The 17045-nt window shown below is 50.4% G+C and overlaps 1 protein-coding gene across 3 annotated transcripts in view; it reads right to left on the bottom strand.

Moving 5' to 3' along the window:
- Nucleotides 1-17045, bottom strand: part of LOC134017242 (ATP-binding cassette sub-family C member 4-like) — a 31952-nt gene that overhangs the window by 6571 nt on the left and 8336 nt on the right. For all 3 annotated transcript variants that reach the window (XM_062456670.1, XM_062456669.1, XM_062456671.1), the window contains exons 20-26: nucleotides 11573-11652; nucleotides 4339-4489; nucleotides 3581-3700; nucleotides 3362-3472; nucleotides 3025-3125; nucleotides 2699-2890; nucleotides 1089-1244 (exon numbers count right to left, since the gene is read on the bottom strand). In XM_062456670.1, the coding sequence (XP_062312654.1) occupies nucleotides 1089-1244; nucleotides 2699-2890; nucleotides 3025-3125; nucleotides 3362-3472; nucleotides 3581-3700; nucleotides 4339-4489; nucleotides 11573-11652 (911 nt within the window). The remainder of the gene's footprint in view (nucleotides 1-1088; nucleotides 1245-2698; nucleotides 2891-3024; nucleotides 3126-3361; nucleotides 3473-3580; nucleotides 3701-4338; nucleotides 4490-11572; nucleotides 11653-17045) is intronic.

Genomic DNA, 17045 nt, shown 5'->3' with positions numbered 1-17045 from the left:
AGGCTGGGGGAGAGACGCCCTTTCCTAAGCAGCTTTCCTGGGTTTGGGGGAGTAGAGGGCTAATCCTCTGTCAGTGACGGGGAGCGGCTCTGTTCACGGAGCGGCCCGTGGGAGGAGTCTCCCCCCTCCACTCTGTTGACACTCTCCCGCGGGCGGCCTTCTTCTTAATGCCGTATCACTTTCGACGAGCGGAAGTCGAGTTAAACTGTCTCAAGGCATCCGTTTGTCTCACTTTCCGTCAAGCCCTGAGTGATGACTGTAATTCTCCTGGGATGGGTCTCTCTGTTGCCTTTCAGACAGACAGCCGTGTGACAAGGACTGGTAAACTCTGCCAAGGTGTGATGGCTTCTGTGGCTCACCTGCCTGGGGAGTGTGGATCATGCCTAGGGAACGCCAGGAACATGAAAACCTCTCCCGACTACCTCAATGGAGAACTCAGGAAGAGTTGATGAGGCACTGTTACTAGTATTACAGATGTGTCATGGTGGAACTACAATTCAAAAACACCCATTGCGGTAAGACAACCGTTTGTATCTGAACATCAAAAGTGATTTGATATCCTAAGATAGATAAGCGTGATAAGGACAAACAGGCCCCTGCAGGTGTGACTGTAGCACAGTAGGTCACAGGTAGAGGAAGACCAGACAGGAATATAGGAGAGGAAAGGTGAAGATTGGATTTTTCAGACTTGGCACCCGTAATACCAGGGTCATAGGTCATCTGGTGGACCACGCAGTTCTACATATGACACTAAGCCTCCAGGTTGAGACAGCGAGGTGACAGTTGGGACGACCAGTGCATGATGATTACGGTATAATCAGCTCTCCCCATTCACTGGAGCATTCCATCTTAAGACCCAAGAAGGAAAAGTATTCCATGGAAACTATATTTGTCCTTGTTTACTCCGTTGTGTATAAGTGACTCTGTAACTTACCCACTTCCCTCATTAGAACCCCGACTCACTAGGATGGGATGGTTTAATGATCCGAGCTCGTACTAATAAACATCTCGGTCAAACCTTTATATTGATGGTCGGAGTTTGTCCTCTGTCATGCAGACACGAGGGCCGTAAAGGAGTGAGCCCGTACCTGTGGGATGATGGACATCTTCTGGCGCAGGGTGTGAAGGCCCAACTCCGAGGTCAAAACGCCATCGATGGAGATCCGGCCCTCAGGCTCTGCCAGGCGGAACAGGGCAGAGATGAGGGAGCTCTTCCCCGCGCCCGTACGCCCCACGATGCCAACCTGCGGAGGAAAGCGTGCCTTTATCTCCGGAACCGTCGCTGGTAGCCCCGTATTCCTCAAGGCTCACGACGTAACCAAGGCCCCCCTCTAAGATGAATTAAGTCGTTTTTTTTTTCTTCCCCTGACGACAATCTGCATTCACGCTGACAGCTGACATTCATAAACTGACTTCTCTCGATCGCACCATTGTAAATGGGGTCCTTTATGTTCTTACAGTAAAAGACACGAACAACCAGTTCTACATGAGAGGCCATGTTTTTACCAAGATGCCTCTTACTGGCAGCTATCCGAGTATCAGTTATTAACAAGCCAGCACACGATAGGGCTGACATTAAAACAGCTGCGTTTTTCCTGAAGTTAACATGACAGGATTTGATGCTATCACCGTGTATGCATACCAGCCCTGTTCCACCGGTAACATTCTTCCGTTCTATAGGTTCTTACTCCGATTCTGAAACACGAGTCGGGAGAGGCTGTTAACTGATCAGGAATATCACATTTCCTTATGAATTCAAACGTAGAACACAAAAGGCTATCTAAATTCAATCTGGAAACCACCTCTTCCAATCACTACAATACATCACTACGAAACGTGACAAAAAGACAAGCAAACTAGTAACCCAGTATAGGCATGACTAGGGTGGATACAGCTCAGTGGTTAAGAGCATTTGACTGCAGATCAAAAGGTCAACGCTTTCTATCCCCTCTGGACTGCACATCCCTTTGAATAAAACAGTCAATACATTATTACATTACAGAGAACATTTAGATTGTTCCGTGTTTAACCCAGCCTGGTTTCTCTCTGGGCTGAGCTGTGTGTGTGTGTGTGTGTGTGTGTGTGCAGCGCGGGGGGTGTAAGCAGTCCTCCGAATGCTAGGTGCTGCTCTCTGTGTGTGAGACGGTCTCAGGGGGACTGTCATGATGCACAAAGCCTTTCAGCCCCACGGCGCCCGGGTGACAAGCCCTCCCCCAGTCTGCCAGCCATCCGGGCCTCTCCACTTATCAACCCATCCATTGTGAAATCAGCCGCACTGGCCAACCATAGCCATGCAAAATACACCCCCCCGCAATAAACACTGGGGTTTCAATCACAAACCCCAACCAACGTCCTCCGCCCCTCTCTCTCTCTCTCTCTCTCTCTCCTTCCCCCCCCCCCCTCTCTCTGTACAGTGAATAAACAGTTGTCACTGTCAGGTATCCCAGAATGCTAATGGAAACAAACGGATCCACTTCAGCAGTCTTAATTACATGATATGTATTCCATGAATCACAAATGGTATATTCCCCCGGATTCAGCAGCACAATATGGTGGTCCTTCAATAATTGATTAGAAAAATAATGACACATAGAAAAGGAACAGACCTACACCTATTACACAGGCTGCATATCAACTTCAGCTACTGGGGTGTGTAGACAATGGGATAGTGGGCCGGAAGATATGGACCCCCTCGAACCTTCTCTCTGGATCGGAAGATGGCTGACATGTTCTTCAGGACCACGGGGCCGTCCAGGCTGTAGGAGAAGTTGACCTGGTCGAAAATGATGACGCCATTTTTAGGCCAGTCAGCTGGAGGGCGTTTTTCGCTCTCCCAGGTCGCTTCCCTCTCCAGCTCGGAGTACTCCACCACTCGCTCCACTGACGTCATCTGGCACATGAGAATCCACACAACCAAACCTCCCGTCAGTCATCCTGCTGGAGGTTCAGAGATGAACCAAAGCAGGCCGGTGAGAAGACACGGTATACGTTTTGATCATGGTGAAGGTCAGAGAGGGTTCTCACCATGTTCTCCACCTCGGCACTCTGTCGGACCCCCCACTGGAACATCCCGATGAGGGTCACAGCGTAGGAGAGCGCCAGGCCGACCCCCCCGGCCTCCATATCTGCCACACCAGGGAACGGAGACAAACACAACACTGGATCCTCCAACAAGAATCAATTCATTCAGCAGAAGCTTTGATCAAAAAGCTACGTACAGGTGGGGGGGATTTGAACCTGTGACCTCTCGAAATCAAGAGGACAAATGCTCTACCACCGAGTTAAACTCATCCCCCAACACGCAGGTTCCACCAAGGTTTGTGTCAAGATGAGTATTTATATTGAAGGGCTTGTACAGTACCATCCCTGAGGAACAGGCATCCGAAGGCAGTGAGGGCCACAAAGATGGAGCAGATCCCATCCAGACGCACAGCAAACCACCGTGAGGTAGTCAGGAACAGGAACCACGCCTCTACATCGGGAGAACCAGGAGGCAAACATGTTAAGACATGACACTGTGATGTGCATTGGGGATCAATCGAAAACCAAAAACAACGATTGACGGTGGAATACTTCCTACCAGAGTGGAGGTCCTGGTGTTGGTCGAAGGTTTGCTGTAGTCTCTGTTGGGCTTTGAAGGCACGGATGGTCCAAAGACCTTGGAGGGAGGAGGACAGGTGGGAGAAGACAGGACTCCGAGCTGGAGGAGACAGAATCGGGGGGGCTGAGGAGCTGCACAGACAAACCTCCCAGAATGTACAGGATTTCTCTTTTTTCCCTTTTTCGAGGACATTGAGCTTGAATGCCACCCCCCCCCCCCCCCCGTCCTTTATGTCTGCCTGCCATTCATTATAGGAAGTAGGCAGAATATGCAAGTTGATATGATAACACCTGCACATTTCAATGGAAAATAGACCATGCAAACCCCTTTATATGACCTCAGCTTCACACAACCTCCATTGAAGAAAGGGCCACCACTGAGAGGGCTTTGTTAAGATGTGTTTGGCTTCTAAAAACAGAGACAAAGCCTGAATGTCTCCTTGGAGCCTCTTAATAGCAAACTTTTGTTCGTTAAGATCAGGGAACCTGTCCTCCTGTATGCCTTTGGGCCATCAGCCCAGAGTGGGGCGGATGAACTAGTTGCTGCCATGGCCCAGCCATGCCCGCTCGCTTTCACCGCCTTTGTATTGAATGGGCTGTGTGTGGGCAAGCCATGGGCCACAGCTACCTTTAGCCTTTATGCTAATAGACCCGGGAGCTTCTTCAATGGTCCATTAGCATTTCCGTGCTCTGCCTTTGTCTGCAAGCCCAAACGGACGTGTCCCCGCAGAAACCTACTGGTGGACTCCAGGCGCTTGATGTCTCGCGAGGTCCGCAGGAAGTAGCGGCGGAGGAACAGGAAGGCGACGAGCAGAGGGGCGACGGGGACGAGGATCCAGGGGATGGCGGTGGCCGCCACTGCGATCACCCCGAGGATCTGAAGGAACACCTGAGGACACGAGAGACACAGGGAGGGGGGATCTGAAGGAACACCTGAGGACACGAGAGACACAGGGAGGGGGGATCTGAAGGAACACCTGAGGACACGAGAGACACAGGGAGGGGGGATCTGAAGGAACACCTGAGGACACGAGAGACACAGGGAGGGGTCATCATCAGCCCTCGGAACGGGCCCAGCATTAGCTTGTGGGCTACCACAGAGCTTTGAGCATGGCAGGAGTGGAAGCCCATCAGCTGTTGTTGTTGTGTGGGAACACCACTGCCTGGGTGACGGCAGCGGGACACAGAGGCTGTGTGGCTCGCTGTGTGCGGGGAGGGAAGCCAAGGCACTAATACACTTAAAGGCAGGTGAGAACTGGGCTCTCTTCCTGTGTGACTCACAGCCCCCGTTCCCAGGGACTTCCTCTTCAACACCTCGGCCCTAAGTCCCCCTGGCACAGCACCCGGCCAATGGGCATCGTCACTCTGACTGGCAGAGGCTTCTGGGAACCACACAGTGGGTGTCTGATATACGGCGCAGCCAAACCACACAGCCCTCAACAACACAATGACTCGTCACTCTTGTTAATGGCTGGCTATCTGACACAGCTAGACCACTGGCCACATGCAATCTGATACCTAAATGTGAGTGCGGCCCAGTGACATGGCACCAAGACACTGTCCCACTCTGTTCTGACTGGTGGTTTCGTTTGAATGCTTTCAGAAGGTACTTTGTATCCTCTGCATCCACTCACTAATGCCCTCTAATAATAATTGTTTGTGACAATACCACAACACAATGAGTAGACCTCTAATAATAGTAAGCCTTGTTTTTTTTACCCAACTGTTAACTTTGTTTACAACAATAAATACATATAAGAGTCCCTTTCCAAGACTTTCCAAACTCCCAAGATATCCTGTACTGCATATTTCATATTTTCTTGATGGCTGATAAAATTGAAGTCTTACACCCTGAAATTAGAGACAACCTTAGAGATGATTCCTGTAAGGAACAGATTAGGATAAGTTTGTAACCTTCAATGGTCTCCTACTAGCCCTCAGAGATGAAAATTTAATTTAGCACCTTAATTACGGATGTTATCTGGCGCTTAAGCGCACGTTTAAGCATGATCACTTTCAATGTGGTTTTATGATGAAAAGCCACTCAATTCCGTTTACAGTGGAGATAAGAGGGTATTACCAGTCTCACCATCGCCGCGCTGGAGCACACACAATCAAGCAGTGAGTGAAAACTACTGAGCACAACTGATCCTGAGAATTTCACACTACATAAGTTTCAATCTGGGCTATGATGGGAGGCCGCTGGACTGCAAAGTGAGATGTGAGCACGCAGGCTATTACTGCATGTTATCCAACCTCCAATAGTGGCACACCACTATTTAACCAGTCTCCAAACATGGATTTGTGTCTACACTTTAAAAAGGGCCCTACATTTGCTTAACATATTTCACACCCTGTGTGATTATGTACTGTGAACTCTTGTTTATCCGAGTCGTTAGTGGATGTTTGGAGAGAGATCAGGCGGGGGGGGGGGGGGGGCCTGTGGGAGGGACTTCAGAGGGCAGGCTCAGACGGGGGTGGGGGGGGGGGGGTTCATCTGAGGACAGTCTTAGCAGGAACTGGAACCATTAGATAGGAGTCCAGCCTCTCCTCTCCTGCACCCAAGGGGCCACTGTCGCTAAGACCCCAGTTGATCTGATCCATTTGCCTGGTCTGCCCGTTATCGTGTCAGCATCAGAGAAGCCCGCTGCCCCCACCCACACTACACACAGATCAACCCGATAAGCAGTAGGGACACACCCCCCACCAACATCACATAGTGACCACTGACCCCCCCCCCCCTCGCCCCCCCCCCCCCTCCCTCCCCCCCTCCTCCTCCTCCTCCTCCCAGCACCCACACAGGAACGGACAACTCCCCGAGCCACAGCCCGCTGAACATAAAAGTGGATGAAAAGCTTTTGTATACAAACAGTTTAAATAAAGCATTAACTCTAATTGCTCTTTAGCAAGAAAAGAAAGCTACTGTAGGCATGCGATTCAGCCATTCAGACACACAGCGCTCACCGCTGTGCCTAGAGACCATTCACATCTCTGCTGACCCTAATTGCTTTATTTTGCAGGTGATACTATCTGGTCTTTGATGTCCAAATAAATTCAGAAAATTAAAGTTAATTGCAATATTTGTGCTCGGCTCTGATATCGACTGTTGTTCCACAGCGGAACATAAACACTTCCCTTTAATTAAACATCCCCCCGGACATGAGGAACCAGTACGCTTCTTTACAACTCCTTTTTCATCCTCCCTTTATGCAGTGACAGCATGCAGTGTTTCTAAGAGACGCAGCCGCTGGGAAAAAAGCACAAACAAAAACGGGAAATGGAGGGAGAGGCGAGGGGGCGAACTGAATTCCATGCTAAACAAAATCCTCTGTCATCGCCGACATTTTTTTGTTTTTTTTTGCCACACACTTTCTCTGACAGACTGGTACAATAAGATGTAGGGGTCAGTGGTACTGAAACAAAACAAGACCGTTCCACTTGGAGGTTGGGACAATAGTGGTGACCCAGTCCATTCTGCACCGGGTTTGGCCTTTATTTCAGTTCTAAATGCCCAGATGCTGTGGCTTTTCTTAGGGAGAAATGACTGGACACCTCCACATTTTCTCTTTCGGGGACATTTTCACTTCATAAAGCCGCAGTCAATGTGTTTTGTGTGTGGTGAGGAGGGCCTGACACATTCTGTGGTGGTCTCGGTCGCTGTCTACATTGGTGGCTCAAGTAGTCCCAGGATTAGGCCTTTGTCCGCGGTGAAAAGGTAAGAGAAGTCACTTATTTGGGCTCAGTCAAGCTGCTGATTTCTAACCCCCCCCCCATTTTGGAAATAAGAGAAAGGCTTTGAAATGCACTCTCGCTCACACACACACACACATGCCTTCTCTCTCTCTCTGTCTTGCTATCTCTCTCGCAACTATAAATCACTAGTATCCACCGAAAGCAGCTGCCCCAATGCTCTGCATGCATTCACACACACAAGCATACAATCTCTCTCTGATCCCTTCCACACTCCCACACACACACACACACACACACACACACACACACAAACATACAAACGCTTACAGAAACCAACAATGAACACAAGCCATAGTTCACAATTGTACAAAGTGTCAAGGACAGATTTTCTTTTGCCACACAGTCTCTGGAAGCTCACAGGCAAGTAAATAAAACAGTAAACCACACACTAAACGCGACAACGAACCCCCAACTGTGGAGGCTGGCGCGGGAGCCCCGTCCCCCTGGTGGAGAGAGGCGGTGTTGGCGTCTGTCTCCAGGGAGCGGCTGCTAGCCAGCCTGGGTTCCCAGGCTCCAGTAGCACCAGGCAGTCCAGCATGGCTGAGTCAGGAGAGGTGCCAGGACAGTGCCATGGGAGACCACACAGACACTGGGAGCTTTTCACCCGGGGCCAGCACCCACCATCACGTGACCCCCCCCCCCCCCCCCCCCCTACTGAGACGCAGACTCAAAACACACCCCTGCTGACGGACACTGGCTCTCCGTGTATCACACACACAAACAATTTTTGTGACACAAATAATGAACTTCAACCGAGGAACTCGTACGAGCATGACCGTCGGAGATGTACTGCCCATGTGAACACCAAAAGAAAAGAGTGTTTTGGCCTCTCCTTTTCTGTGTCACTCTTGTGTTTTTCCACCTTGCACACAGAGACAATGGGCCTGTCGGATAACAATGTTCAATAGGTATTTATGGCGGTTATATTTCCATCGTGGTCCCTCTCCTGTGTGACTCTGACTAACCTGGTATGTGTTGTGCCTGGAGCCAGAGCATTCCTCCTCTCTCCTGTCACCCGCTTGGTAAAGGCTCCAGAGAAAGCCTCTGAAATCCCATCCTACAGCACTCGCGGTTACGTCAGCAGTTCTCATATCCCACAAAGCCACCGAAGAGGCCCGACATACAATGTGCCACAATATACAGTCTCACCCTCCCGTCCACCCGCCAGTGTTCCCAAACAATGGCCATCACTGCCCTGAGTGTGTGTGTGCGTGTGTGTGTGCGTCTTCAAGCTGTTGCCGTTCCACACACAGGGGCCTCTCCTCTCAACACTGACGGATCCATGCCGTCATTTACGAGAAAGGGACCTTCTTCCTGCTTGTAACCGCTCAAACAGTGGTCAGACCAGGGTCAGCTCAACTCAAGCCCACACGCAGACCAATAGGAATATTTTGCCCTAACAAGGCCCTGACACGGCCGCTAAAACCGTAAGGAGTAAATACAGATCACCGTTAGCTCAAACCTCAGAGCCACCCTCCACTCACCGCCGCACGAACCTGCCATCTTAGGACAATTATGCAGCTGACAAACTCAATTTGGATGGTTAGGAAGACGCCGTGGATGTGCCTGGGACCCCACAGTCGGTGGCGTGACGTGGTCAGGAGCCTTGGCCCGGGCCCGGCCCTCTGAAAGGGCCCCCGTGTTCCCTCACCCCTCATTGTCCCCCCTCGCCCTCAGCCACCCCCGGTGTGAAAGGAGAGGCAACCCAGGATTTAAAGGTCAAGGCCACACAAAAGGCCCACCGTCCCCTCTGCCTGAGGTGCTTTTAATTGACATTTCTGTCTTTGTCCCCGTAACATAAAGAAGGGAAGAGAAAGGGCACATTTTTTCAATATATACTAAATTGCTCCTAAATGAGACCTGTGAAGAAATTTGCCTCTGGGATGCACAGAGGTCCCCCATGCCCCCTCCCAGCTACAGCCCCCCCCCCCCCCCCCCCCCACACACACACAGACTCCTCCCCCAAACTAGAGGGAATCCCCTTGTTGGGCCTGTATGGGGGGAGTGCTGATGGCTGTGAAGTGCTCACTCCACCATAAAGAGGCCAGCTTCGATGCAAATCCCCACACAGAGGCTGGCCTTTCCCCTCAGAGGAGATAAACCCGTTAGGGCATTGTTTATCAAGTTTCACTTTATTCCCCCCTGACAACCATTTAAACAATGACTGTTGGGAAATGTCCCTCCACGAATGGCCAACAATGGTCAGGATCAGCAGCTTCTCTGTCCGGCTAATACTTTGATAAAAAGAGTGAAAATCTTCCTTCCTGAAAGCATTAAAGGCTGCTCCATAAAAGGCACCTGCAAACAAGGGCAGAAAGAAGGCCAAACAAAAGCACTTTGTCCAAATGATGCCACCTTTGTCCAAATGATGCCACCTTTGTCCCCTTCACAAAGCGCTCCCATTTTTCCACTGCACCAAAAGAGCACATTGTGCATCATCACACACAATGCCCCACCACACATAGTGCCCACGAGGTAACTAGCCAGCTACAAGTTTGGAGAAAAAAAAAACACAAAAACTGCCTAGTTCTAGAATTGCTCGTCTAGGCCTGATTTCCGTCTGGACATTGGACTAGCAGCCACTCCCTGGAGACAGACGCCAACACCGCCTCTCTCCACCAGGGGGACGGGGCTCCCGCGCCAGCCTCCACAGTTGGGGGTTCGTTGTCGCGTTTAGTGTGTGGTTTACTGTTTTATTTACTTGCCTGTGAGCTTCCAGAGACTGTGTGGCAAAAGAAAATCTGTCCTTGACACTTTGTACAATTGTGAACTATGGCTTGTGTTCATTGTTGGTTTCTGTAAGCGTTTGTATGTTTGTGTGTGTGTGGGAGTGTGTGTGTGTGTGTGTGTGTGTGTGTGTGTGGAAGGGAGGTCAGAGAGAGATTGTATGCTTGTGTGTGTGAATGCATGCAGAGCATTGGAGCAGCTGCTTTCGGTGGATACTAGTGATTTATAGTTGCGAGAGAGATAGCAAGACAGAGAGAGAGAGAGAGAAGGCATGTGTGTGTGTGTGTGTGTGTGAGCGAGAGTGCATTTCCCACTGGACATTCTGGATAAATAAGACCTGGCTACATGTGACCTACAGTAGTCAGCTTTCAGTTTTCCTGCTGAAGCTAAAGGCCTTCCACAACATTACTCTTTTACACAGACTATTATTCACCATATTATCAAAATAGCGGGGGGGGGGGACCATGGTGGACAAAAAGCTTTTGTAGGTATGAGCTTTTGTGCTTTCAGCGTTTAAGATGGCTTTTGTCTCCGGTGAGATGGGTATCTGCCACAAACATCACTCAGGCATTGTGGACGAGGGATTCGTTTTCAGAGCAGCTTTGTTCTTTTCTTCGGCCCTGACCAACGAGCCACGCCTGCTCCCCTAACTGGGATTGTGCTGCAAACATTCCCTCCTTTGTGGCGCTAGGTGCATGAGCTGGCTCATCTCCGCAGGCTTTCCTGGGAGATGATTGTTCGGCGTGGTGTGGTGGCGCTCGGTAACATTACCTGGCTATGCGTCAGGGTGGCCCTTGGCTAACCAGCCAGCAACGGACCGGGGTGGGGGGGGGGGGGGGGGTGGGGGGATTGAGGATCACGGTAAGCTGGGCAAGTCCCTCTCTCTATCAGTTTCAACTGACCTGTCCTCCCCTATCACCCCCCCCCCCGCCACCTATCTCCCTCCATCTTACACTCCGTCTCGCTCTCAGTCTGTTCTCTCTCCGCCGATCTCTCTCCCCTCGTTCTTTCTCTCTGTGTCTCCCCCCCCCCCCGCTCTCTTTACCTCTCCACACACTGCTGCTCACTCCCTCTTCTGCCCACTCAGGAGATCATCCACTTCTTTTCTCCTCCCTTCTCCCTCACTGTCCCCAGATCTGGCCCATCTTCCTGTCGCCATTATGTCCTCTGTGGTACCTTTCTCTCTCCCAATCACTTGCTTAGTCCCCCGACACAGTCCGAGGCCAGGCCTCCAGTGTCGTGCCACACTGAGGGAGCCACGCCCTGGACTTGTGTGCAGACACTTTTATTAAATCTGTGCAGGCGCTGGGCCGCGCTGCCAGGTAATCCTACAGTAATTGTTTCCAGATTAGGGGACCCGGACCACAAAGCAGGCCTAGCCAGGCATGAAATGGCCTCCCCATGCAGCCCCGGCGGCGGTCGAGGCAGAGGCCGGGGGGGGGGGGGGGGGGGGGGGGGGGGTTGGGGCTGAAGCCACCCAGGTGAGACTCACCTGGGTAAAGTCCACAAACGTCCAGGGCAGCAGGGAGTCCAGCTGGCCGATGTCCTTGGAGAACCTGTTGAGGATTCTTCCTGGTGCATGACGGGACACAAGAGACACGGGGTCACTGATCAGTCGGGTGTTCCACTGATCCATCGGTGGATGGGTTTGTGAACTTGAGCGTTTTCATTGCCAGTGGTGTGTGATGATTATTTGCACTAACTGCTGGAGAGCAAACACCCGTACAGCATTAGTACTGCAGTGCCTTTTATCGTTGGAGTGTTCCGCTAATACGACCAGTGAAAAGATCATGAGTCTTGTGTGGAATGTTTTTCAAAGGGAGGAAAAGATATGACTCATTTCAAGTCACACTGGATCTTACCTTGAATGAGCTCACCAAATATTTGCGAACAAAAGCACACACTGAAAAAACTTAGTAATCCATGAGCTAATACGTCCCCAAACAACGCAAGACCTTTCTCAATAATTATTTCATCCCCCCCCCCTTCACAAAGTCAGTTGCCACTTCATAACTGACTTTCTATTACCCGAGTCTAGGCCAAATCACTAGGATGTATACATTGAGCGTGATATCAGGTGGACAGGGAGCCCTATCGAAGTTAAACAAAGAATCATTATTTGGCCTCGATTACATAAAAGCCTGTCCTAGTCTGAACTGAATACATTGGCGAGTCTTTTGTTTGTTCACAAAGACGGAACAGAAGCTACGTACATGCCTTTCTCTCCTGACTGGCAGTGTCAATGACTTTAATTGAGTTGCCTCCAATCTGCTCAGGTGTTCATTATCCCGGCCGAGGCAGCGCAGGTGCTCCTCCAAACCTTCATTGTGGCTCCTTTAGAAACGTTCCTCCTCCCAGCCCGATCCCAGACCACGGAAGATTACTCTCCAGCTGTTTACCGCAGGCCCCGGTAATAGCCTATCCACAGGTCTCCAACCCCGAGGCAGGCAGGCAGACAGGCAGGCAGCAAAGGCTGTCCTATCTCAAAAGGTCTTGGAGGGAGACTTCAGACTTCAAGATTTCTAACACCACTTTCTAGAACTAGACACGGGTTAAAAGGAAACTACTGAGCGTGCGCAACCGTTTCAACATCTCTGGAACAACCGGATCAATGTCTTGACCTTTTCACGGGCCGCCATTGCCCAGTACGACCCGTTTGTGAACCCACAGTGTGGAGCCCAAGTCTGGGTGTAAGACACCCTGTGGAGATGCTGAGTCCCCCAGGCTTGTTCCCCCGTTTATCCCGCCTGTGTCGATTTGCTGTTCTTGCTGGCACAGTGACAAGCACAGGGCATGATGGTGTGTGTGTGTGTGTGTGTGTGTGTGTGTGTGTGTGTGTGTGTGTGGGGAGGGTCTAAGCATGGATGGCATGTACATGGGTATGTGGATGTTTTTCCAGTGGGAGCAGAGTTGAGGCGCTGACCTTAAAGTTGCCTGGCATCTCCCAGTGTGTCCCATGGAGGTGGGCCCTGTAATCACCCCTCTCCACGGCCGTAAGCTGCTTACAGCTTTATCCCGAACCCCGCTCCCGCCTCCGAAAAAAAACATGCATGCAGACGAGGACGGGCTCCCCATAACAGCCATCGCATAAGCCCAGCCGGAGCATTATTCCCCCCACAACAAACCAGCAATGCTCCAAATCAGCGCTGATTCAAAGTCAAGTGGCGTAAGCATGTTGTACACTCAGAGGCAGGCTAATCGTATTCACAGCGTGAGTGCCCCTTTAGCATGCAGACGTCCTGAGGGGAGGGCTGGAGGAGAGGAGGAGCGGAGGAGCGGGCCGCTCCTGCCGTTCCCTCCGCCAGACAGACGGAGAGCATCGCCCCGCTCGCATTTTGGCAACAGAGAAGAAGAGAATTATGTTTGTCAAACTGTGCCTTTGGAATATCCTATAATGTGTATGTAATGTTACTGTCTAAGCCATAGATGACCCAAATCGATGCGTGTCGGACAAACAAAAGGCCGCGCGGAAGGAACACGTTACTCCTGGTTACATCATACCATGGTTTGAGGGTGTTAGAACATCAGAGAACAATCGGCTGCTTGACGAGCAGGTGGGCTAACGTCAGCTCTGATGAGGGAAAGCATCGACTCCAGTCATGGCTCACTATAGGAGAGATGCATTACAGCGATGCAGTTACACATTAGACATCCAGCAAATGGAAATGCCTATGAGCCAAGACAGGTCGGGGACAATGGCTTCAATCACTACGGGCGGCTGTCAACAATATCACCTATTGTGTGGAGGGGGGGGGGGGGGGGAGGGGGGGGAAATCTACGTTTCAGGATATCAGCTGCATTTAAGTATCAAACAATTTCTCATGCTCGGGGACTCCGGGGGTGATCTGCACCACTTTTTCGGGGGCCGGGGAAGTATCAAGCCCTCCCAAACCGAGCCGACCCCTTGGGTGGAGGCATTAGGCAGGCCGGGCTCCGGGTCCCGGCTGAAGCAGTGGAACAGTGGGGTCCTACTGGAGTAGGGGCGTGTGGCTAATCGTCGTTCCCTGTAAACATCTAGATAAGAGGGCGACTGAGAGGCCCATCGTGTGTGGGGCCCACCTGGTGCCGGGGCCCTTTTCAGCCAGACGGGCGCGATAATAGAGGAGCGCTGGGGAGGGAGGGAGGGAGGGAGGGAGGAGGGAGGAGGGGGGCGCCCAGGTTTGAGGTGCCACAACTCACCTGCACGTGGGTGGCGGGGCCCAGGAGCCCGGGGGCAGCTAGCCTCCCACCGCTGGCACCTCGCTGCCAACACTAATACATTCTAAATCCATTCTCTCCGCTCACACCACCAGGCTCCTGCAATCTCCTCTCCTTCCCTTTCATGCAATTAAATAGTGGAAGTGGCGAGCGAGGGGGAGCCCTATCAGCCACACTGCACACACACACACACACGGCTCCATCTCCACATTCAATTTACACCCCCCCGATATCATCATCCTCTCTGCACTACCTTCACCCCCTATCTCCTCCACTCACCAACTCTGCAGAGGGAATATAGACATTAAAAACACTGCCTCCGCAGACACAACTAGCTACACGCCTCCGCTATGACATACTGTACCGGCGATGTAGCAAGTGGCTACTTAAGTTTCCTATATCTACGTTAGCTGACTGACAGCTCCCACTAAGTGACATCTTTGCAGATACGAGATGACGGCGGTTTGCGTGTGTGTGTGTGTGTGTGTGTCTGCTGATGAGCTGGAGTCTGGGCCTGCTGTCTGAGGGGATTAGCCCACTCAATGACACTAAATTACAGGGATCAACATCAGCTCAACACATCCACTGCTGTGTGTGTGTGTGTGTGTGTGTGTGTGTGTGTGTGTGTGTGTGTGTGTGTGTGTGTGTTGCTCCACAGGGAACATGTTCAGTTGGGTAGCACAATGAACAAACGTGTTCATAATTGTAAAAATTCAAAGTACACCCATACCAGGATGTCAGAGGATGGTTGACATTAGGCATTAATCGTCTAGAGTACTCTATGATCCTGTTCAATCATTCTTACCAAACATCAAGGCTCCGTTATTGTCAAGCAGCTACGTTTCCACAGGCACAAGAACGCCTTTCTTTCAGCCAAATGGCACATGCACACATTACAGCGCTTGATACAGTCCAGCTACAATACCGATCCATCACTCATATTTCACAAACGATTTGTTCCTTTGTTCCAACAAGCCACGCCGCGAGCGCGACAGAGCTGAAGGAGCCTGTGGCGGTAACCTTTAGCTCAGTCAGTAACAAACACAGGGCCTGTCGAGCGGCAGCACCCATCACTTCCATGTGTAAACAGTTGTCAAATCCTTAACAACGCATGCACAATCACAAATGCATTACTCACACTTGTTTTGGTAGCACAAGGGAATGGCAGACATGATGGAGCAGGGAGTATGAGAGAGAGAGCGAGGAAGGAAAGAGAGAGCGAGGAAGGAAAGAGAGAGCGAGGGAGGAAGGAAAGGAATAAAAAAAAAATAAAAAAGGCAGTAATACAGTTCCAGAATTGACAATAACAAAAGCTTAATATTCTCCTCGGCTCACCTGTAATCTGATTCAAGTGTAAAAAGTAACCTGTTAACATTTGATGCCCGCAAACACAGAAAAGTGGAACTTTGGAACGGAAACATTGAAGAAAAATGTGTTTTCTTTATCTTTCCACTCATTTCAACAGGCATGTTTAACAGAGATGAAAGTCATCTTGACTTTGGCTGTGCAAGTTTTCTGTTTGATCTCCAGTAGAGATGCCGGCCTGTAAGCAGGTCATCATCACTCAGAGAAGTTATCCAGCTCAACTTCAGTCACAGACATTGGACACGTTTCCTAGTCTGGGACTGGACCTGGAACAACTTGACCCGGCCATACAACGGTCACCGATAGCAACACAACAGCCATCAGATAGCAGCGTCTGTTATGAGTCTCCTTGACTGCACTATTAAAAAAAATGATTACATTATTCAAAGTGTTTGCACTCCTCCTATGTGCAGATTAGCAGGGAGACACACCCCAGATAAGCCGACAGGTAGGCAAGCACAGAACAGAACGGCAGCAGTAAAAACTAACCCAGAAGGTTAAGGCCCGGTGTTTGCTTCTAACACACTCGTCCAAAGAAACAGTATGTCGCTACACCCAGTACTAATGCCAGCAGAAACCACAAGCTACCGAACACCCTCAAATCATATTTAGAGTTGCGTTACCAGCTTATTGTGACTCATTATACACAGAACTCCCAACTGTGCCGATTGTGTCGGACATGCGTGTCACTATGGAGAGATTAGACTGAGTAATTATCCACTGACAAGTGAACAATGGACTGGGGATTATGTTTTTTTTTTTTTTTAAGTTAGCCAAGTTGTCCAGTTGACATTAGACTTTGGTTCTGAATGACAAAAAGGCTATGACATCATCGAGTCAACTTAGCTTCTATCAACATGTTGATATTGGCATCACCTTTGCGGCACAATTTGTTTCAATTAAAAAATTGTACAGGGAATAATTTATCTAAGTGCTAAAGTTGTCGGAGGTTCAATTGTTTATATGGCCTTTTTCTGTTCAAATGTATTGTATGCCGCTAGTGTTTGCACAGTTATAAGATTTGTCCACTCCAGACTCAGTCCAAACAGCTCCAACCTACAAAGCTAATGAAAGAATCAAAGACTTCTGTCACAGCGCACTGGACAAATATACCCATGTGTGCTCAACTCAGCCGTTCAAATACCTCACTGTCCAACATCTACAGCAAACAGTATTCATTTTCCTGTTTTGTTGTGTGTTTTGTTCTGGCTCACGGTACAACAGATAGCCCTCTTCTCGCTCCGTAGTGAAAGAGGTGACACCTACGAGAGGAGCCGTTTCCTCAGCCTCCTGAGGGGTCTGGCCCCACGTTTCCCCTCAGCCACCGGCTCTGATGACGAGAGCCCGTCACACGGCAGTGTCTTCAGGACATCGCTGTCCTGAGCTGATTGGCTGTTTCTAAG

This window comes from Osmerus eperlanus, chromosome 3 (genome assembly GCF_963692335.1).
Source record: "Osmerus eperlanus chromosome 3, fOsmEpe2.1, whole genome shotgun sequence".
Classification (NCBI taxonomy): domain Eukaryota; kingdom Metazoa; phylum Chordata; class Actinopteri; order Osmeriformes; family Osmeridae; genus Osmerus; species Osmerus eperlanus.
This window is presented reverse-complemented; position numbering and strand designations above follow the sequence as displayed.